The following is a 22359-nucleotide window of genomic DNA, read 5'->3' on the forward strand; positions in this document are numbered from 1 at the left end:
ACTTCTTATTTTTGTCTATATCATCATCGTCAGAGCCTTTTTCCAATTAATTGGGGTCAGCTACACGAATCATAGTCTGCCATTTTGCTTTATTGAAGGCCATACCGTCAATGAGACCATAAGTCCCCATATGTTTTTCTCACTACTTCCAATTGTCCTTTTAGGTCAACCCCTTGTCCTTTTTGAGCTTTCCGCCACCCACTTAATTCTATTTTCTCTCATCTTATTGTCTATTGGTGTCACATCTTACTTTTCTCGAATGTATTCATTTCGAATTCTATCCGTTTTAGCATTGCCACTCATTCTATGGGTATGTTGTTTCTTGACTGCTTAACATTCTACCCCATAAAGCAAAACTAATCTCACAACCATCCGATAGAATTTGCCCTTCAGTTTCATTGGCATACGGTGATGACAAGGTATACTGTTGGGTAACATAATTTTGCTTTCCTTGACTTTGTATAGTTATTAAATATGGTCGCTTGAGTTGAAATTCAAATGTATAAAAATCACTGTTTGTTTAAAACTTTTATATTATTTTAACTCATTTTCTAATTCCTTTCCGAATTATTCATTTTTACAGGTTCTCCTTTTGCTATTATAGGATATAAAAAATTGATATATTAGGTACATTTTTGTTGCTGTTTAGTTATTCATCTCTATAGTTTAGATGTATTTTAGACTAATTTATTATTGCAACAATTTATGTCCATAATTTATTGAGAGAACATGCAAATATGGAGAATAAATTGAAACATAACCAATTTCACATTGGGATGGCGCCCATTTAGACATGCATGGTTTTTGTGGGTCCATGTAGAAGTGAGTTACCACTTAAAAATCTATTTTTGAGATGGATTTTTGAACTTAATTTTTAAGGACATGTAATATCTAACATGGAGATCATGACTATGGAAAAATAAAGTTTTAAAATTAGAAATAATAACTATATTAAAAAAACATTTGACCATTAGTTTCAATTGTTTTAGATGGACCACCTATTTGCATCCATCTTTAAGATGGATGCTTTATAACTTGAAAATGCATATTGTAGAAATGCGGTCCAACCCACATGAAACAATTTTTTTTTAGATATTATAGGAGACCGTAGTTAATTTAGTGAAAGGAGATGACTTTCTAGAAAAATTGAAATATATTTTTGAAATATATAGACCAAGACTATTTTTTATTTTTTTAGTACGAAGACATCACAGTCATTATTGACTATTAGATATAAAATAAGGTGGTTAGAAATGTATCGTTCATTTGACATAAAGTTGAAAATAAAATTTCTCGAATATTATGATACACTTCAATGCATCTGATTTCACATCCAGTCCTTGAATATAAAATAAATAATCTCATAGGATACAATCCTGTACACTTAAACATTTAGTTTTCTATTAAAATACACGACATTGTGTTTAGGGACATATTAGGATAAACAATTCATCTATGCATTTACAAAGGGATGAGGTTTCTATTAGGCCTAAGTTTTATAAAAATAAAATAAAGCCTCACCTCAAATCGATGAGGATTTATACTTGCAATTTTCAATCGATGAGGTGAGGATTTACCTTTATCTTGATAGGGCTGCAGGCCTATCAAACCATTTACCTTTACAGAGAGATGGACTCTCGGGGAAAGTTTGGAGGAAGGCGGGGTGGAACCCCAATAAAAGTCCTTTGGACGTTCTTTACTCTGAATGTAATGTTATTTTGATGATATTTTTGATAGGACCTGCAGGTGCATCTTACAGGTTAAGCGTTTTATCCCAGATACAATGGCGGACGACCCCGGCCTTAGAGATCGAGAAGAAGAACAGTCACCCTGCTTTTCCTCTGGACTCCAAACCCCACCATTAAAGAAGCAAAAAACCGTAGAAACACAAACCCTAGACCAGTGCCCCACCTCCAGTAAAGGAAAGGAGAAGATGGTGGAAATCATGCAGGGAAATACGAAAGAGAAATTAGAGGAACATGATTCAGCAGAGGAATGTATTTGTGGGATATGCCTTTTGGAGGGACCCAAGGCGAATAGAGGGCGCCTAGATAGTTGTGAGCATTATTTTTGCTTTGTGTGTATAATGGAGTGGGCGAAGGTCGAGTCTCGGTGCCCTATGTGCAAGGGTCGGTTTTTGACAATTCGTCGCTCTCCTTTGCCTGGAAGCTCGCTCCGAGAGCGAGTCGTGAATGTCCCGACTCGTGATCAGGTACCATCTCTCTCTCTGCATCACACGTTTCTTATTAATGGTGGATTTTGGTTATTTGAATTTCTGATATTTGTCATATTTTTTCTTTATATCCAATTTCTCTCTCTCCCTAGTGATTTCTATTCATACCATAGCGCTTCTTTATGTTTTCTGATAATGCTATTTTGGTTTTATAACTTTGGCAAATGTTGGGTTGCATTGTGTTTCTAGTGATATGCTTGTAAATTTGATGATGTTGTGAATAATTGACCTCCTCTACCTAACTGATATTGTTAGTTATCCTACTCATATATTATATATACTTCACGAACAGAACCTTAAACATCAACTTTCATGTCTAACAAACATAGTGTAAAATGTTGCTCACAGGTTTATTGCGACATTTTTAATAGGTTTATTTACTGCTCTGAAGTGATATCAGATGAAACCTCCCCACATTTATGTTTTAAACGATTTAAATTTGCAATCAGTAAAGATCATGGGAATTCGTCAAATTCTGTTCAAAGATAGATAGTAATCTCGAAAGATCATCCGTCTCTGAGAACCGCTGGCAGACCGGCTTGAAATCACGCAAAATCCATAGATAAACCAAGAAAACAAGAAAAGAAAATAAAGAAAGGAAATCAATTGAAAATTAAATAAAAGAATGTACTTAAGGAAATCAGTTGAAAATTAAATAAAAGAAAGTACTTAATTGGAATCCAGTCCTTGGGCCCGGTACCTATAGTCGGTCACCTAGATTATACCAGCGGTTGAAGTGTCCTCACCTCAAACCTAGAGTTCTACTCGAATGAGAAGTACCTTGGGCATGTGCATCCTGGGGTTTTGAGTTGCTTTGTGCCTAAGGCTTATGAATTAGGGTTTAGAAGATTGTAGAGAACTAGGGTTATAGAGAATTGGCTTAGCATTAGATCACCTAAGGTTTTTCTAGGGTTTCCTAGCTCTAGGGCTTCTCTAGCCTAAGGGATTTTTGGTTACTTTCTTAGGAGCTTAAAGGTCTGCCTTCTAACAAACCCTAGAGAGGCAGGGGGGGGAGGGGGGGGGGGTTATGTAGGCCTTCAGTTGGGTATTAGTCCAATTAGGATTCACACTCCTAGATCTATCCAAACCAGCAGACAGACCCACGGAAGCCAAGAAAAACAACTTGAATCAGACCCCAAAAAATAGGTAAAAAACCAATCAGAAATACGTAAAAAGCCAAACATTCTGGAATCTGAATGACAAAAATTGTATCAGGTATAATTATTGTGGAAATGATACTAATGAGCGTATTTAGCGGTTCAAGAAACACCTTGTCGGTATTAAGGGGATGTTGCCCCATGTACAAATGCTCATGAGACTACCAGGGAGGAGATTAAACAATATTTGAGTTCAGTGAAATACAAAAAACAAGAAAAGGGTGAAGAGGCACTAGGTAGAGTAGCCAAGACTCCTAGGGCCTCATCTGCACGGAGTAAGAGGGGTACAAGAAGAGGTGGAAGAGGCAGATTCAGAAGAAACAGAGGAGGACGGGCGTTATGTTGAAGAGTGAGATGACTCCGATGATGATGGCCTTGAATTCAATGCATATGATGAGGTTAACCCTACTCCTAATGATGATGATGCTGATGATGATTGAAGAGACTTAACTCTCGGTGTTGAGTCTTGGACTGTATATTTTATTTTTATTATTTTCTAGTTTATACTATCTACTCTTATGTGTCTGCTTGTATGGTTGTATTACTATATGAAAATATATATGATGGAATGATATGAACTATGGATCATGGAGTATGGTCTATGGAGTATGGACTATGGCTTGTGTCTGTATTACTAATTTACTAGTTACTATTACATTTTATTTTTGTTTGTGCTAGTAGTCTATCTCTTACGCATGTCTAAGGGTTTGAAACTTTTTGGATTATGAGATTTTTAGTGTTTTATGATGGATACTTATATTCCCATGCCCCTGCTCCTTTTCTTCAACCTAGGTTCTAGGCTACACTCAGGTTCTGGGTGGCCGCCTAGACACTGGGTGGCCACCCCCCCTGGTAACCTAGGTGCTACCCAGCGTTTTTTGGAACACTAGTCCCTATGTTTCAGGTTTACAGTTTCCCTGGGAATTTAGGGTTTTTTGGAATCAAGGAAATTATTCTATTTCAAATTGGGTGTCTACAAGGCTTGAATTTATTGGAGTTACAATATTTTAAATCAATTTTTTAGGAATATAACAGAGAGGAGTATAAAAGCTTAAACTCAGCTACAACTTCCCTCATGTCCCCCCCACGACTCTACGCCTCTTATGCCCACCTCCTGAAACCCACTTCTCATCCCAACTTCCCTCCTCATCCTTCTCCTCCTCCCTGAGCCCCTTCTTCCTCCACCCACCACTCCATTCTTCCATCCCCCACCCTTTCGCCTCTCCCCCCACATACCCTCTCCTCCAATCCCAAACTCATTTCCATCCTGCCTGATAGGACATTGCAACCCAAACAGCAACTCCTATCTTCCCTTATTGGTGTTTTCGATCGCCACCGAGACGACTTAAGAGCCATTAAAAAATGGGGGCAAATGTGTGTGGAAGGAACCTGACCTTGGATGCTGCAAACTATCCGATGGTTCCATTCTATTCTCTTTCCCCTATGAAAATAGTGCATTCCGAGCACGTCAAGACCCTCAATCCTTCGCCTCAAAGGTGCAAATCTTTCACTCCAACGCTGGTTCCCTGATTTGGGGTCATTTAGGAAACAACGGGTATGGTTGACGGTTTACTCCATCCCTCTGAATGCTTGGAAACTAGAAACTTTTAAGTTTATTGGAGAGGCTTGTGGGTCTTTTGTCGCCACCCACTGGAAATCATCAGAATACCGACCCTTTGTCTCCATCCTATTATTCATCGAAATTCTTGACCCCCAATTCATCCCTCCCACCATCTGGTTGGAAGTGGAAGGCTGGTTCTATTGTGTTTTTCTCTCCTGGTCTTCTGCTCTCCCCATTCCAGCCTCCATGTCCAGCCATCTCTGGTGCATGGTAGCCGCTCCCTCAAGGACCATGGCTCCTAGACCACAATGTCTAGACGCTGTTCACATGGTAACAATCATTGCTATCCACAATCGCATCCGACGGATCCCAAGAGTCCCCCAGCTCAAGCCCCAATCAACCCTTACACATCCCCCCCCCCCTCTCACCTTTTGGTTGACTCGTCCTATTCTTCGCATGTATGGCCACCGCTCCCTAGTCTGGCTGATCATTCCACCCCTGCTCCTTTCACCCACCAACCCCATCTCATTTAGTATATTCTCCCTCCCCTTGCCACGTACCCCAGGTGTCCTCATCATCCCCTCCTTTATGCCCCTCTCTATCCTCTCCCGCTCTCCCATTGATCACATGACCGCACTCTTTTCCCTAGCCATTTCCTTATTCCATCCTTGTCTCGACGCGTTCCGTCCTCCCCTGCAACTTTGTCTCCTCTTGGAATTGACTCCCCCGAAATCACCATCCACTCGCCTCAGCCTCTTCATTCGATCTCCTGCTGCTCCCCTTTCCACCCTCAAGACTCGAACCTAATCTCCAATGGCCATGCCTCGTCACCCCTCCTCACTGTCTCTCCCAGCACCTCTTCCTCTGCCCTACCTCCCTCTTCCGCGTTCCATATCTCCCAGTTGGTACCACATCTTCCCCCCTCGCTCTCACCTTTTGACTCCACCCCTTTCTCGCGACCTCCTTCCCATGCTTTTGCCCGTTTCCCTCCTCTCTATCCCACCCCAGAACCCCGTCCTCTTGTCGTCGGAACTCACCTCTTTATCCATTGATTGCCAATCCCTCCTAGACTCCTCCAAGCCCCTTGAAGAGCCTCCTATTCCCTCTCCTGGTTTACAAGCTCCCCTTCCCTCTTCATCACCTCCCCCACTATGGATCGTTGTGGCACACCCTCGAACCAACAACCCCTATTGTTGGCTCTACCACATCAGTCGCCTCCCGAGGTCTCTAGACTCATCCTAGCCCCTCTCTTCCTTAAACCTAACACTTTGGAGCCCTACCTTTCTCACTCACCCCCTCATCTTAACCCTTTCTCTTCGCTCTCATCCCTTGCCCCCTCCCTTACTCCTACCCCACCCCTCCTCAAGGCACTGCAGTTTCCCCTCTTCCATACCACTTTCCCCCTTGCCCCCTTCCAATTCTTCCTTTCTCACTGCTTCCCTACTCTCCTTCTTACATTGGCTACCCAAATGGTTCCTTCCTTGTGGGACCTGTCCCTCCCCATGGCTTAAAGCCCTTATGCACCTCTTTCCCTCTCCCTTTGTCTCCTCTTCCTCGTATCCCTCTTCCCCCTCCCCCCATTCTCATTCTCTTAACCCTTGCTTCTTTAATCCCCCTCCTCTCGCAGCCATTTCGTGTCCCCCTAAATCAGCTCCCCCCCTTCCTCTTCTTACCCCCCTGCCCTTATAACCCCTGTCTCTACTCAATCCACTATTCCAGCATAAGCCTTGTTCCTCATCTCCCTCTTGTTGCGCCTGAATGTCCTGGTATCCCCCCCTCCTCGTTGGGATACACCTTCCACACTCTTATTCTTGAGGAGCATAACTTTGAAGCTTCTTTTGGAGCATCCTCTTCTTTCAACCCCTCCTCCCCCTCTTCTCCCATCTCATTGAGCTCTTCCTTCATAAACAATTTGGATGCGGCTCAGGGTAATGTTTGTGAGGTTCTCAAGGTAATGGGCTTTCCTTATGATGGCCCGGAGGGACCCTTCCATGCTTTCTTCGAGGCTGACACTTAGGCAAGATTCAAGGTAAGTGGCAAAGGGAAGAGAGAGATTTCTAATCTAGTTTGCGGTCAACTACGATTATGCAGCCCCCCGCTTATCCCCGGAATGCTCCACAACTCCCTCTACCTCGGCTAATGACCCTGTCCTCAGACGCTTCCCTAGGAGCGTCCCCACCCCTAGACCCTTCTCACAATTATCCTCTCTTGAGACATGAGGGGTCTGGGTCACCCCAATGGACGAAATGCAGTTTGGGAACACCATCCTGCTATTCTAGCATTCACTGAGACCAAACTCCCATCCCCCTCCTTGCAACTCATTAGAGAGGTTTGGGGCCACAGGCCGTGCCAGTGGGAAGCCTTTCCCTCTAACGGGGCCTCGGGCGGCATCTGGGTCATTTAGGACCCCATTGTTCATGCCCGTAGTGCCTTACATGTTACCAATTTTTCGGTAACAATTTTGCTATCCAGAATCACAGATGGACTTCAATGGAAGTTCTCGCCTTCTTGGCAATTTATGGCCCCAACTCTGAATCCCCTAGGCTCCAATTATGGAGGGAATTGAACTTTGTCGCCTCTCTCCCCCATTCCATTTGGTGCTTTGGCGGGGACTTCAATGTCACGTGTTGGTCTTTTGAGCAAAATTCCACTTCTCGCATTAAGCCAGGCATGTTGGCTTTTTTAGATTTTATCTCCAAGAATGACCTATTAGATATCCCTCTTCAGGGAGCATAGTTCACTTGGTCGAACCATTCAGACACCCCCTCCCTTTCTAAGTTTGACCGTTTCTTTTTAATGTGAATTGGAACTCTTATTTTCTTGGATATGAAGCTTATGCCCTACCAAAACCTATTGTGGACCATAGCCCCATCCTCTTGAATACCAATCGGGCATCCAAGGGCCCTAAACCCTTTCACTTTGAACTTTCTTAGTTAGAAGAACCCCAACTCCTCTCCCTCATCCCTCTCTGGTGGAACTCCCCTTGCTATTCGGTGGCTGGATCAGCGGGCTTTAGACTACAATGTAAGCTCCAATCGCTAAAATATTCCCTCAAGGTGTGGAGCCGACACCTTCCAGGCTCTTTCCAATCCCTCAAAGCTCAACTTCTTCAAGTTTTCCAGAGTCTCGATTTGTCTGAGGAGTCTAGACCTCTCTTGACCTCCGAGCAACAACGAAGATCCCAACTAAAAATTGACTACCGAATGGTTCTTAAAAAAGAAGAATTTCTTTTGGTACCAGTAGGTCCATGGTGAAATGGCTCCACTTTGGGGATCTCAATACCTCCTCCTTCCACAGAACAACCAACTACAGGCGCAGGGACAATACCATCACCCACATCAAATTGGGTGAGAGAGCCCTAGACCAACCTACAGACGTGGAGAATGCCACTCTTAATCATTTCAAGCTTCGCTTTACTGCTCCCTTTGGTCCTAGACCAAGGATGGGAAATCTATCTTTCCTCACCTTATCTCCTAACTACGCTGCTTGGTTGGAGCGGCCCTTTTCCAAAGATGAAATTCTGTCAGCCATAAAAAAATTGAGCTCAGATTGAGCCGACGGCTTCCCCATTGCTCCCTTTAAAATTTTCTGCGAGGTTTTTCGCATTGACTTCCTTTCTCTTTTCGAAGAATTTCACAGTAGAGGTATCATGCATCGGGCTATAAATGCCACTTTCATAACCTTGGTGCCCAAAGTAGAAGGGGCTAAGGAATTGAAGGACTTCCGCCCCATCAGTCTCATAAATTCTACCTACAAAATCATCTCCAAAGTCCTAGCCACCCATCTAAGAGTGGTCCTTTCCCATGTTATTTGCCCTTCCCAAGGAGCTTTCGTAAAAGACCGCCAAATCTTGACTATGTGCTTGTGGCTCATGAGTACATTCATTCTAGGCACCTATCGAAATCCCCCTGGATTGGTCATTAAAATGGTTTGGGAGAAAGCTTACAACCATGTAATGGACCATCCTAGATGAAACTATTTTGAGGTTGGAGTGCGGGAGTCATTGGAGGGCCTTGATGAGAGGATGCTATTCATCCCCTTGGTTGTCGGTCCTTATCAATGGCTCACCTAGATGCTTCTTCCCTTCCTCTAGGGGTCTCAGACAGGGAGATCGCCTCTCACCCTTCTTGTTTGCTATCATAGCTAAGGTTTTCAGCTAGTCTATAACTCGCATTTTCAACTCTGGCTGTCTACATGGCTTTAAATGTAGTCCACGGGGCTCGGTCATCACTCACGTTCAATATGCCGATGATACTCTCTTATTTTATCAGGCCAGCCAGCAGGAAGTAGACAACCTCCTCTTTCTTAAGTGCTTTGAGTTTGCCACTGGTTTTAAAGTTAACCTCGAAAAATTGAAAATGATTGGTGTAGCATTGGACGCCCAAGCCACCCAGGAATTTGCATATAGTTGAGGATGCCAGGCAGAATCCCTGCTGTCAAGTTATTTAGGCCTGCCCCGTTGCATTGGCAAGCCGAAGAAAATACTGTGGTAGTGTGGTCCCATATCATTGATATGGTAGACTGCAGGCTAGCGGGTTGTAAAGGCCGTTTCTTATCCTTGGCAGGTAGGCTTATTCTCATTACGGCCACCCTTGCTAACGTTCTGGTGTATCAAATGTCACTTTTTCACATGCCGGCTGCCACCCTTCGACTTGAACAACTCATGCCATTGTTTCAAAAAGCGCTAGGCGGCACCCAGGCGGCAATGGGGGTCCAGGCCTTCTAGCGCCTAGGCGGGCGGCCAGAACCTAGGCGGTCCAGTTGAAAAAAGGAAAAAAATGATGACTGATAATGATTAATCCTTAAGAATTTTGATAATCCATAAGACCATAATCCATAAGAATTTTGATAATCCATAAGATCATAATCCCAGTTAAAAAAAAAAGATAGAAGTCCATAAGAGAATTTTGATAATCCATAAGACCATAATCCATATTTTCATACAATGCTAAAACAGTAAAACCATACAAGTATGCACTGATAGTTTGATACACTGTAGACTGTACACACAAAAGTTAGATAGTAGAATTAGAAACTAGAAAGTAGAAACTAAAAATAAGAAAAAGAAAATATACAGAAATTCAGAAAATATACAGTCTAGGACATAATAGTCAACACTCAACACAACAATCAATAGTCAACACTCAACACCAAGAGTCTTCAGTCATCATCATCATCATCGTCATCAGAAGGAATAGGGTAAGCTTCATCATATGCATCAGATTCGATGCCATTATCATCAGAGTCATCTCCCTCTTCAATATAACGCTCGTCCTCCTCTGTTTCTTCTGAATCTGCGTCTTCCTCCTCCGCTTCTTTTACCTCCCTCTTACTAGTGTGTGCAGATAAGGGCCTAGGAGTCTTGGCTACTCTACCCTTTTCTATCTTTTTGTGCTTTTCTGAACTCAAATATTGTATAATTTCCTCCTTGGTAGCCTCAAAAATATTTTTACACGGGGCAACATCCCCCTTAATACCGACAAGGTGTTTTTTAAACCGGTAAATGCCTCCATTAGTATCATTTTTACAATAATTATATTTAATACGGTTTTTGTCATTCGGATTCGGGTTATAACCATACTTCCAACTGGGATCATCACTTCTAGAAGAACCTGCAGAAGATATTTCCGTAGAACAATGCTCATTTTCATCATTTTGTGGTTCTTTTAAATTCAGAAGTTGTCTAATCTCATCCCGAATAGTTTCAGGAACCTTTTTACAAGAAGCAACATTCCCTTTAATACCAGCAAGGTGTTTCTTGAATCGGTTAATACCCCCATTGGTATATTTTTCACAAAAATTACACGTTATACAATTTTTATCATTTGGTTTTGGGTTAACCATAGTTCCAACCTAGATCACTTCTTCCAGAAGTAGCAGAAATAGATCTATTCAAATGACAAGGACTATGGATCACTTATTCTAGAAGTAACAGAAATAGATCTTTTCAAATGACAAGGATTTTGTTCTTGTTTTTGTTTTACAGATCTCATATATTGCTTAATCTCCTCTCTGATAGCTTCAGGAACATTTTTATAAGGGGCACCAGCCCCCTTAATATCGGCAAGATGTTTCTTAAACCGGTTTATGCCTCCCTTTTGTATCTTTTACAAAATTGCATCTAATACAATTTTTGTCATTTAGATTCCGGTTATATCCATATTTCTAACCCGGATCTCCACTTGACTAGATCCTGATGAAGACATCTTAAAATAAAACAAGCAATCTAAAAAATAAAGTTTTTCACTTACTTTGATTGCTCAAACTTTAAACTCCCATATCTAAGATGTTTTCTGGTGCTAAAATAAAGAAAAACACCCTCTAATAGGATGATAAAACTCCAAAACTAAATCAAATCTACCTTGGTGATGTTTGGATCCGTTTTTTGTGACGTTGAGAAACAATTTGATCCAATGAAAGTCACAAAATTTAGTTTTCTTGAGGTTTCTTTTTTTCTAAAATGGGTTCTTGTGGGTTTAGGTTTCAAATGAACCTAAAAACCATCCTCAAAACCCTTTATGTTTAAAAAAAAATCAATACAACGAAAAAAATTTCGCCCCTAAGTGGGGCGCAGGCCCTTGGCAGCTGCCCAGGGCTGGGTGCCCCCCCTGTTCGGCGCCCTGGCCTACTGGACCGTCTAGGCGCTGGGCGGTTTGCTTTTTTGAATAATTGCTCATGCAAAGATTTTTTTGGTCGGGGGACTCTCCAACTCACAAGTTCCATCTTGTCTCATAGGACAAACTGTGCTAGCAAAAGTGCCTAGGTGGACTTGGCATACGGAACATAAGGAAACATAATGTAGCCGTACTTGATAAATGGTGGTGGCATCTTGCTACACAAGGAGATCAACTTGGGATGCAGACCCTCCAATACAAATATCGCCTGGACCCCTCATCGTGGCTGCTTGATTTGCGGGGCCAACAACAGATCGTTTGGGGTATGGAAATCCATTTTCTCATCCTACAGCCTCTTCAAAAACCTTATTCACTTCCATTTCAAGGGTGGGCATCAAATTAAATTTTGGTCCTGGTCCGACCTTTGGATGGGCCATAGGCCCCTGAAAGATATTTACCGTTCCTTGTTTAGCCTGGCCCGTTACCAAGCGGCTACTGTAGCTGATGTAATGACTATATCGGGTCCCACTAGAACATGGAACCCAAGACTCTAAATGACCTTGAAACAATCAATTTTACTAGCCTGGTTGCCACCCTCCATTCTACTTTCCTTGCTTAGCAGGGTATTGAACTTATTATCTGGACCCCTAGCCCTCTGGGGTCTTCCCAGTCTCATCCTTAAGACCCCAGTCTCATCCTTTTACCATAAACTCCTTCAACCGCCTACTTTCCCCCTAGCCCCCACTTCCATCGCAGTCCAAGCCTTAGGACCCCAGTCTCATCCTTTTACGATAAACTCCTTCAACTGCCTACTTTCCCCCTAGCCCCCACTTCCATCGCAGTCCAAGCTTGGTCCTCCATAGCCCCAACAAAATCCAACTGTTCAACTGGTTGGCCCTATCTGAAAAGGGGTCTGCCCATCCCAAATAGGTGCATGATGTGCTGCGAAGATGAAGAGAACAAAGCCCACTTGTTTATCCTTTGTCCCATGGCGCAAAGTATATGGGGGCCCCTCCTCCAACTATTCAAGTGCCAATGGGTCACCCCTAATTCGGTTCCTATGCTGTTTTTCTCCCTTCGCCTTTTCCCCTGGCTCAAAGCTGGTATTTCTCTGTGGAAGGCCTCCATTGCTGCTGCCCTTTGGATAGGGCGCAACAGCAGAATTTTATGTGGTGAAAGGTCCTCGCTGAGTGATATGATTGAAAAGATCAAATCCCTTGTTATTTTTTGGGCTTCTAATCACAAACTGTTCAAAGGGACTCCCCACTCGGCTTTCTTCCAACATTGAGAATTCTTACTCTACACTAGGAAAGCTAGCATCACCCGTGGTTCCCTTGTGGATTCCACCTACCTGATTCCAATATGGTAGAGGCGCTCGCTCTCCTTGAGGGCCTAAGGCAGTGTTTTAAAAAGCGGACCGCCCATTTTTTGCGGTCTAGAAGGTTTGAGCGCATCGCCCAGGCCTAGGCGGTCAAATTAGGCGGATATCCCTGGCGCTCGCCTAGGCGCCCAAGAACCTGCCTAGGCGCCCGCCTGAACCCTCCTAGGTGGCCGCTCAGGGCTTGCGCCCCGCCCAGGTTTGGAAATGCGGCTCTTTGAGGGTTTTTTTGGGTCATTTTTTTTAATACTAACGGGGCAAAATTGTGGGTTTTAGGGGCTATTTTATAGAGTGAAAACCCATTAGAGGCTATTTTATAGAGTGAAAACCCCAATTTTCTTTTTTCTATTGGGCCGCTTAGGTTCTGGGCGCCCGCCTAGGCGCTGGGTGGCCTGGACCCCCCCCGACCACTTAGGTGCCGCCTAGCACTTTTTGAAACACTGGCCTAAAGCTTTTTAATCCCCTGTGGAGTCTTTCTTTAGTTGTGGAGGGGGACTAAAAAATGTGATCCGGTGGGCCTTTGGCCTTGGACCATTGCTCAATGCTCATATATTGTGCACATTTGCAGGCGTATGCATGTCTCATGGAGACATATATGGCGGGAAGGAAACCACGAAGCTGACTCTCTTACGAAGGAGGCTGCATCATCTTTCTAACGTCCCCTTTTGTTACCTTTTCTAGCTCTTCCATGGACTACCATTTTGTGATTTGTAATTACCTAGAAATTCATACTGGTGTTTTTTGTTTACGGTCTACTTAGGAGGGACCTTTACATTTTTGTACAGAGCTCCCCATCTTGGGGAGCCATTTTTTGTGAAGAGCTTGTGGGACGCCTCATTTTTTGACCTAATGGCCTTCCTCTCTTTAATAGTGTAGAAACATTAATCTCTTAAAAAAAATTTGTTTTGGGAATCGACTCGACCAGGTACTTGCCACTGGCCTAAGGGGAGCTACTCGAGTTGACTCGCCTGAGTCAAGCCCGATAACAGTTAGGGTGGAGAGAAACTAAAAAGGCAGAAAAAGGCCGAAAAATTAGAAAAATCGAGATTAATAGAAAAGATGAAAATTTTCTCAATAAAAAGATTTGTTGGCCCCAAAAATCATAGGGATGAAAAATACACCATTTTTCAGTAATTAGTCAAATAAATCAGTATGGGGTTATTGAAGAGGGTTGAATCATGTTCAAATAGGACCAACTTTCAACAGATTTGGGCAAAAAATGAGGGAGAAATCGGTGGAATTTCAGATAATTTAGGATTTGTTTTAAAAAACTCTTTGTTCACTAGAAGTGACAATTTTTGCGCCAGATCTCTCAATTTCCATCCTTTAATCCAGCAAATAAATATAGGGATTTGTAGAGGGCTGATTTGAGAAAAAAGGCTCCAGGTTTCAATGGATTTGAGTGAAAAACAAGAGAGAATCCCATATTTAGGTGGATAGGTTAAAAAGAACAGCTATCTTCACTAAAAAATCAATGAATAAATCCCTACATCACAAGTTTAGATCCAAATTAATCGAAGATAATGACTGATTTGGACGAAGAAAAGGAAAATATATAGGCCTAGTAGAGAAACATTTGAATTCAATATTTATCAAACTTCTGATATTTTTTTGTTAAACATCACTAGTGGCGAGTTGTACATGAGTCCTCGGAGTAACTCAGCTTGCCAAGGGGGCCAGTCCCTGTCACTTGGCTGTGTCTGAAAGTACTGTTTTGATTCGATATTATTTTTTATAAACAAACTTTTTAATCAAGATTATTGTTTCTATTGATTTCTTGTTGATTTTTAGCTCAACTTTTCTTTCATCAATCAAAAAGAGGGTATGCATTTATGATCTTTGTACAAAATTTTGGTTCTTGAACCAATGAACAAAATATCCCAAAAAAATTGAAAATGTTTAATAACAAAAGACATCGTTTCATCCCATCTCTAACCAGCTGATCAGCCATATTGTTTGAGTCTCTTTAATGTTTCAAAAGTATATATGACCCATAAGGTCATTATAACACTTTGATCATGTGCTATCGATGGATGTAGTGATGAGGGAAGAGTGGATCATGTAAAGCATGTCATGAGTTCAATAGTATGTCCGACTTTCCCTCCATAACCATCCAACCTATAGATTTCATGGTGATGACCCATGCAAACATGCTGTTATGATGGCCTCGTTGGATCATACTCAACTTTCCAAGTGTTTTAATGCATGACATAATTTATATAAGGAATAAATTTTGAGCTCTCGGCCTTCCTAGTTCAAACTGGTGCTACACCCCCGGAAGTAAGCGTAGAATGATCTTGAAGTCTGACCATTCTAGGGCTTGTTTATGAGGAATCTGATGCATCTTGGTTATAACAAAGGAAAAAATAGACAGAGCACCATAATGGGAGCATTTGCTTGAGCAAACCATTAACTAGCTTACGCTCATTTGATGGATAGATTCATGCCTTTATGCAGGTTTATGATCCCAATGAAGATGACCCCTACATGGAATATTCTTGCACAGAATGCCATGGTTCAGGGGATGAGCATCTCCTTTTACTCTGTGACCTATGTGACTCAGCTGCCCATACATATTGTGTTGGCCTTGGAGAAACTGTACCCAACTATGAATGGTATTGCTGTGACTGTAAAACTTCAATGAATGAACACAGCGACACCCAGAGAGATGCTGAAGAAAATTATATCCACACCTTTGAACCTAGTTTTCCTGGGGATTGTGATGGATACATTTCACCCTCTGAAATTGTGAGGGACCAAAGGGAAGATGAGTCATCCAAGCCTCCGACACGTGGGACGCAGACTGGAGAAAGAAAAGTAAATAGAAGAACCCAAAGTGACAATTCACATTCTGTGGTGCCCTCGTCACCGATTGTTATTCCTGGAGTGAGGAAGTCTTCTTCTTTGGGTTCTAATAAATCAGGTCCAGGTGTGAGAACATTGTCCCGCTGCAGAGATTTGCATGGTCGTATAAGGATTATGCGTGAGAATTGGGATGCATTGAGAAGTGGGTCAATGATGTTTTCTTCAAGGAACACCAGTGGCCAATCAAGCCAATCACATTCGGTTTCTTTTGCGAATGACCAGGTAATGGCTTTGGAAAAGCATACCGGTGTTAGAGAGGAGAGTAGTATAGATACATGGGATGCTAATAAAGCTTGGAGAATGATGGAATTGGCCCAGTCCATGACGGGTCGAGGTAAAGGAGCCAAGTCCAACTTGAGATCAGTGGATTATTCTGCTGGAAGAGAAGTAAGGAGCACATCGATATCCTTGGAACCAAAATATAAGCTCAGTTCTGGTGGAGGAATCGATGATAGCCGCACTAAATTTGGAGGTTGTTTAGCTGGTCCTATTTTAATGGGTTCTGATGTTTCGATGAAGAGACAGAGATCTTCGGCTGGTGAAATTAGTGCTCTTACCCCTTCTAAACATAGGGATGGTTTGGTTGTTCCCAAGAAAATGGGTTCTGATATTTCTTCTAATGGAGCAAAACCTGGAGGTTGTTTAGCTGGTCCTATTTTAATGGGTTCTGATGTTTCGATGAAGAGACAGAGATCTTCGGTGGGTGAAATTAGTGCTCTTACCCCTTCTAAATATAGGGATGGTTTGGTTGTTCCCAAGAAAATGGGTTCTGATATTTCTTCTAATGGAGCAAAACCTGAGATATTACCAGCATGCAACTTTGCTAGTCTTATCCCTGCTAAAAATAGCAGGGGTTTGGCTATTCACAAGCAAATGGGTTCTGATGTTTCTTCTATTAATGGAGTGAAACCAGCGGTATCTTCTGTGGGTGATTTTAAGATGGGTTCTGATATTCCTTTTAGAACAAAATCTGAGAGTTCCTTGGCCCCCTACTTTGCTATTGTTACCCCTTCTAAAAACAGGGAGAAAAATGACCAGCGTTTGGTGAATCCAGGGCGAATAGGTTCTGATATATCTTCTAAGAGAGATGACCCTACAGTATCCTCAGCAAGCATTTCCCGTCAGATGGGTCCCGATACTTCTACAAGTGGATCAAATGGTGGTGTTTTTCGGGGAAGAGAGAGAGTGGCGAAGACATTAATGAGAACTTCAGATTCTAATGAAACTGTAAGACAAGATCATGCTGACAAGAGCCAGGTTCAATCAATGGTTAAGCTCAACATGAAGCTTCTGAGGAAAAATTGCGAGCTAGGTATGTTTTCTTCAAACCCTAATTTTTCAACTATGCAAGAGAGAGAGAGAGAGAGAGAGAGAGTAATTTTTTTATTATTCCTACAAATGTTGAGAGAGAAAGAGAGAGAGAGAGAGAGAGAGAGAGAGAGAGAGAGAGAGAGAGAGAGAGTATTTTTTTTTTATTCCAACAAATGTTGAATCTTATAAATTTATTTCCTTTATAATGGATTGCACTTTGTCTCGAATCTTATAAACTTTAATTTTATTTCAGAATTCGTGTAAAACCCATTTCATATACCTTCAAAAGCTATATGGCTTTTGTATTTTCGGAGACTTAGTCTTATTTCTGAAGTGTTCGCAGGGACTGACAAATTCAAGGAAATAGCAAGGCTTTCTACACACACCATTTTAGCGGCTTGTGGGTTAGAGCATTCAAAATCTTGTGTTCAGCCCTTTTCAAGCCCTAATTGTGTGCACAATAAGCAGCACACTGCTTCCAATCTCATGCCAACTTGTTGCAGAGAGTGCTTCAGCTTCTTTGTCAGAGACGTAGTGAGTTCGATCATGGTCAACAAAAGCAGAAAAATAGATAACTTATGTTAACTGTTGTGTAGCATTTTTTGGGCCTCATAGGGGGTTTTTGTAATTAAGCACCCGACCTGGTGCAATCTCTTGTAATCTTCCACACTCAATACAACAGTCTTAACCAGCGTTTTAAAAAACGCCGAGTCGAACCGGACTCGCCCGGTTCGACTCGGAAATAGTGAAAAAGGAACCGGAACGTCCAAAAATCGGAAATCGTCCGGTTCTAGAGAGAACCGGACGATTCTGTACAGTGAATCGTCGATTCACTGTACGGAATCGGCGAGTCCGAACAGTGAATCGGCGATTCCGTACGGATTTTTTTTTTTTTTTTTTTTTTTGGTAATCCATGATAGATTTTTTTGTAATACTTAATCGATTTTTTTGTAATCCATGATCGAATTGTTTTTGCTTTTTTGTAATCCGTGATCGAATTTTTTGGTTTTTTGTAACCCATAATAGAATTTTTTGTAATCCATGATCGAAATGTTTGTTTTCTTTTCTTGTAATCCATGATCGATTTTTTTGTTTTTTTTTTTTTTTTTGTAACCCATGATAGAATTTTTTGTAATCCATGATCGAATGTTTTGTAATACATGATCGAAATGTTTGTTTTTTTTTTGTAATCCATGATCGAAATGTTTGTTTGTTTTTTTTTAATCCATGATTGAATTTTTTGTTTTTAGCTTTTTTTGCAACCCATGATAGAGTTTTTTGTAATCCATGATTGAATTTTTTGTAATCCATGATCGAACTATTTTTTTCTTTTTTTGTAATCCACGATTGAATTTTTTGTTTTTTTTGTTTGTTTTTTTTTGTAATCCATGATCGAATTTTATGTAATCCATGGTCGAATTTTATGTAATCCATGATCGAATTTTATGTAATCCATGATTGAATTTTTTGAAAATTTGTGATTTTTTTTGTTTAATCCATGATCGAATTTTTTTTTGTAATCCATGATAGAATTTTTTGAAAATTTGTGATTTTTTTTTTAATCCATGATCGATTTTTTTGAAAATTTGTTTTTTTTTTTTTTTAATCCATATTATTCAAAGAGAAAACGAGAGAGATGATGATTCTGAGGCCACCCTATCCCAGCCATATTATTCACATATCGAGTCTCAACAGCAACAGTGTAGGGATGAGTACGAAATACTGTAAATTAAATACTGAATGGCGGTTCATGCAGGGAAAGAACATATCAATATTCGCATATTCATTCAAAAACATGAAAATTTTTAATAGAGTACCTTCATTTTTTATTGAATTCCTAAAAATCAATATTTATAATGAATTTTAATAATTTTTTCGAATTTTTTTTAAGTTTTAATCTGACCGATTCACCCGATTCTCGATCCGGATCGCCGATTCGCCGATCCGGATCGGTTTTTTGGAAGCCCGATCCGGGTCACCGATCCGTTTTTTAAACCATTGGTCTTAACACTTTCTAAATAATAATAATTAAAATTGACGATGCCAGTTTTTCTAAATAATAATTATAATAAATAATTAAAATTGAAGATGCCAGTTTCATTCAATGGATTCCATTCAAATACTTCTCAGTGGAAGAGATTGACGCTCATTTTATTTGTCTAGTTATAAATTCGAAGAGAACAATGCACACAAAAAGAGACATTTGTAGATAATCAGCTTGAGCTATTTTCTCCGATTTGGAATCTGTGCTCGAGCAAGCTGTTGAATGTTGATGGGGGAGCACACATATGTACTTCCATTGAAGCAAGCCTGTGACATGAGGATGTTCACATTTTGGGTTGGATGGATGCCATCATAGAACACAAACTGGTTCCTGTTTGTGCATGTTGGCAGATTGGGTAGGCAGAGCAGTGTTCCATTCATATTGGCGCTACAGCACGCTTTGTTTGTAATGGTAAACCCTGAAAAAGAAGAAATGTAATGTGAGTTGCATGGTATGGATTTGTGGTTAAAAGGTGTGTGTCCTCTGCCTCTTCCTGCTCATTGCACATAGAAGAGGGGTGTTTGAGACCTTACCATAACGGGAAGGATTTGAGATGATCGAGGTGAAAGCTCGGAAGACATTTTCGAAGACAAAGATGGATCCTCTAAGAGTGAATCTTAATCTGTTCAATAGAAAGGGAAGCTGGATGTTGAATGGTGCTATGATCTGGTAATTCACGACATCAGAGCAACTGCCTCCAGTTCCTTGCCTGATTATTTGGTTGGGAGTGCATCCCAGTGCGCTAAGCCCCATCACCACTATCTTCCTTGCCCCAAGATTATATAGCATCTGTAAATTAAATGAAAACAAATCACCTTATTCTATTATAAGAGTTTCCATCATATTGGATTAAATGGGTCATCTTTGGAAGTGCAAAACAGTTCTGTAGCATTTTGTTCGAGGACCAGAGATATAACAAAAGAACAACCTTTTTGTCATTCCTCTCTCTCTCTCTCTCTCTCTCTCTCTCTCTCTTCATAGGTTGTTTTTATTGAATATTTTATTAGAACAAACGGGGAAGCTGTGAAAGTCCACAGTTTAGAAGTATTTGTAAGAGGACCAGGGCTACATAGCGGAACACCCTCTGTGTTTGTGTATGCACATGTGCAGGCGTGTGTGTCTGTGATTTCAGCTGTGTTTACCGTCAATTGTTGAGAGAAATTTTGCAGTAGTATTCTAGCGAAGGCTGGTGGGGAAAGATCTCGACTGGTGTTGAAGAACTCAGGAAGCAGATAGTTGAAGAGATAGTCGATGGTGCCAAATTCAACCACAAATATGGCTTTAGCGAGATGGTCTTGGAGTGCTCTGGAGCTGTTGAACAGTGGCGGGAGATCTTGTTGCACTGTCTTCTCAAAGAGATTGAGCTGTTGATTGAAGGACAGTCGTGCTTGCTGCAAAGAGGAAAACCAATGCAAATTGTGTTAGAGAAAGAGTGGGCAGAGACATAATTTCTGAGTTGCCACAAAGATAGATGGGTGTGTTGCCACAGAGACAGACTGGAGCACATCTGTGCTTGAGAGAGAGAAGAGGGAGAGAGATGATTTTGTATCCGTTGCAAGTGAGAGAATCGTGATTTTGTCTGTTGTGTGTGAGAGAGAGAGAGAGAGAGAGAAAGAGAGAGAGAGAGAGAGAGTACGAGTGGACTGCCGGACTCCTCTAGAATGCCACCCCCTCCAGAGGCATAATTGGCTCCGGTGAGGATCTTGGAGGTGTTTGTTGCAGAGAGGCTCAGGTATGGGGGAGGAAGCGGCAATTTCAGTAGCTGAGCTGCAAAATGAGCGACGCATTCAATACTTGACTCGAATGATAACCGAAACAAAGAGTAATATCAGACAAAGAGGATGGTCAATAAATTATAGGGATCACATGCTACACCTTTTACTAGAAATGTGTCATGTACCTATCATCTACCCTCCACCCTTATCCGTGGATAGTGGAGATGAGTAATTTTTCATGTGTAAAACATGGATAGCCCCGAAACTTCATAAACAACTTTTCACTTGCTTTTTTGGATAACATGGATGCCAATATGACTACCCAAATGATTGAACTCGTAAGAGGGATGAATTATATACATAGCAAATAAAAACTAGTTACTAACGATGTTGCTTTCTCAAGTGTGTTCTAGATAAAGGGGGGGAAGGTGACATTTTTAGATGATATTTTTCTAACACAGTGATAAGAGGTATCTTCACATTGAAATAACAAGAAAGGTTAATAAGTAGTATTAACTTTCTAAGATATCAAATATAAGTGTTGCGTGTTTAGCGTGTCAACATGTGCCAAATACCATGGACATGAATATCCATGTTATGAAGCATGGAACTTGACCTACATCTTTTCAGTTCTCCCTGTAAACAAAATCAATTCATTATATCTTCATTCTCCACACATGCATATACACACGGAGGATTCCGCACATTCGCACCTATTATGTCTGTGGTCGTGAGGCCATTGGTGAACCTTCCGGTGGCACCACGGGGGAAATCAATTCCGTATGGCGGGTAGTTTGCCTTGGCCAGTGCAGCTATGAAATTGTTGTTGCCATTGTCATTAATGGAGTCTCCAAAAATGTAGAGGGCTGATGCCAGTGGCCTCTGTGGTTGCACTTTCACAAAGGAGGAGAGAAGAGAATGAAAGACCAGAAGATGGTATGCCATTCTCTCTCTCCTGTTCATTGTTGGTTAGCTCAACTCAAGGGTGCTTGCAGGATAGGAGAGATGGGTAGTGTGAGAATTTATAGCTTGTGTCCCTGGTGATCACTCTCTTATTGATTTCCCTTCTTTATCTATCTGAGCTGAATTGATTTCTCTTTATGAGGGTGTTTAAATTTTCATTATTACTGTTTGAAGGTATTTATAAAGTTTACAGATTTTTTTAGTACAGTTCTACAAGTGGATGATTTAATGCTAAGAAGCACACTTGCACACATCCTCTCTCTCTCTCTCTCTGCTCCTTAACTTGTCTCTTTCTCTCTCTACCTCTCTCTCTCTGCTCCCTAACTTGTCTCTTTCTCTCTCTACAACACACGTGCATAAATATAAGCAATCTTATTACCTTAACATTCTCTCTTGCTGTCTAAAACCCACCGCTCTTGTTTTTGTAGTTTAGAGCTTTTTGAGTGAACTTTTGGTTGGTTGGTTGAGTCTCTAGGGATGTTTTATGGAAGAAAACCAACGGGTTTCACGAGTGTGGG

The 22359-nt window shown here is 41.4% G+C and overlaps 2 protein-coding genes across 2 annotated transcripts; one reads left to right on the forward strand and one right to left on the reverse strand.

The window, feature by feature from the left end:
• The first annotated feature begins 1700 nt into the window (after positions 1-1700).
• LOC18433947 (uncharacterized) lies at positions 1701-20026 on the forward strand. The gene is made up of 3 exons (XM_011625015.3): positions 1701-2212; positions 15401-17120; positions 17463-20026. The coding sequence occupies exons 1-3, from the start codon at positions 1784-1786 to the stop codon at positions 17702-17704; spliced, it is 2391 nt and encodes a 796-aa protein (XP_011623317.2). The 5' UTR covers positions 1701-1783; the 3' UTR covers positions 17705-20026.
• LOC18433946 (GDSL esterase/lipase At1g71691) lies at positions 19215-21920 on the reverse strand. Its single transcript, XM_006844023.4, has 5 exons — positions 21592-21920; positions 20800-20930; positions 20306-20554; positions 19697-19952; positions 19215-19581 (listed from the first exon to the last, which is right to left on the reverse strand). The coding sequence occupies exons 1-5, from the start codon at positions 21839-21841 to the stop codon at positions 19343-19345; spliced, it is 1125 nt and encodes a 374-aa protein (XP_006844086.3). The 5' UTR covers positions 21842-21920; the 3' UTR covers positions 19215-19342.
• Positions 21921-22359: the final 439 nt, after the last annotated feature.

This window comes from Amborella trichopoda, chromosome 10, assembly GCF_054954075.1.
Source record: "Amborella trichopoda isolate Santa Cruz 75 chromosome 10, AtrichopodaSantaCruz75HAP2 v2.0, whole genome shotgun sequence".
In the NCBI taxonomy this organism is placed as follows: Eukaryota; Viridiplantae; Streptophyta; class Magnoliopsida; order Amborellales; family Amborellaceae; genus Amborella; species Amborella trichopoda.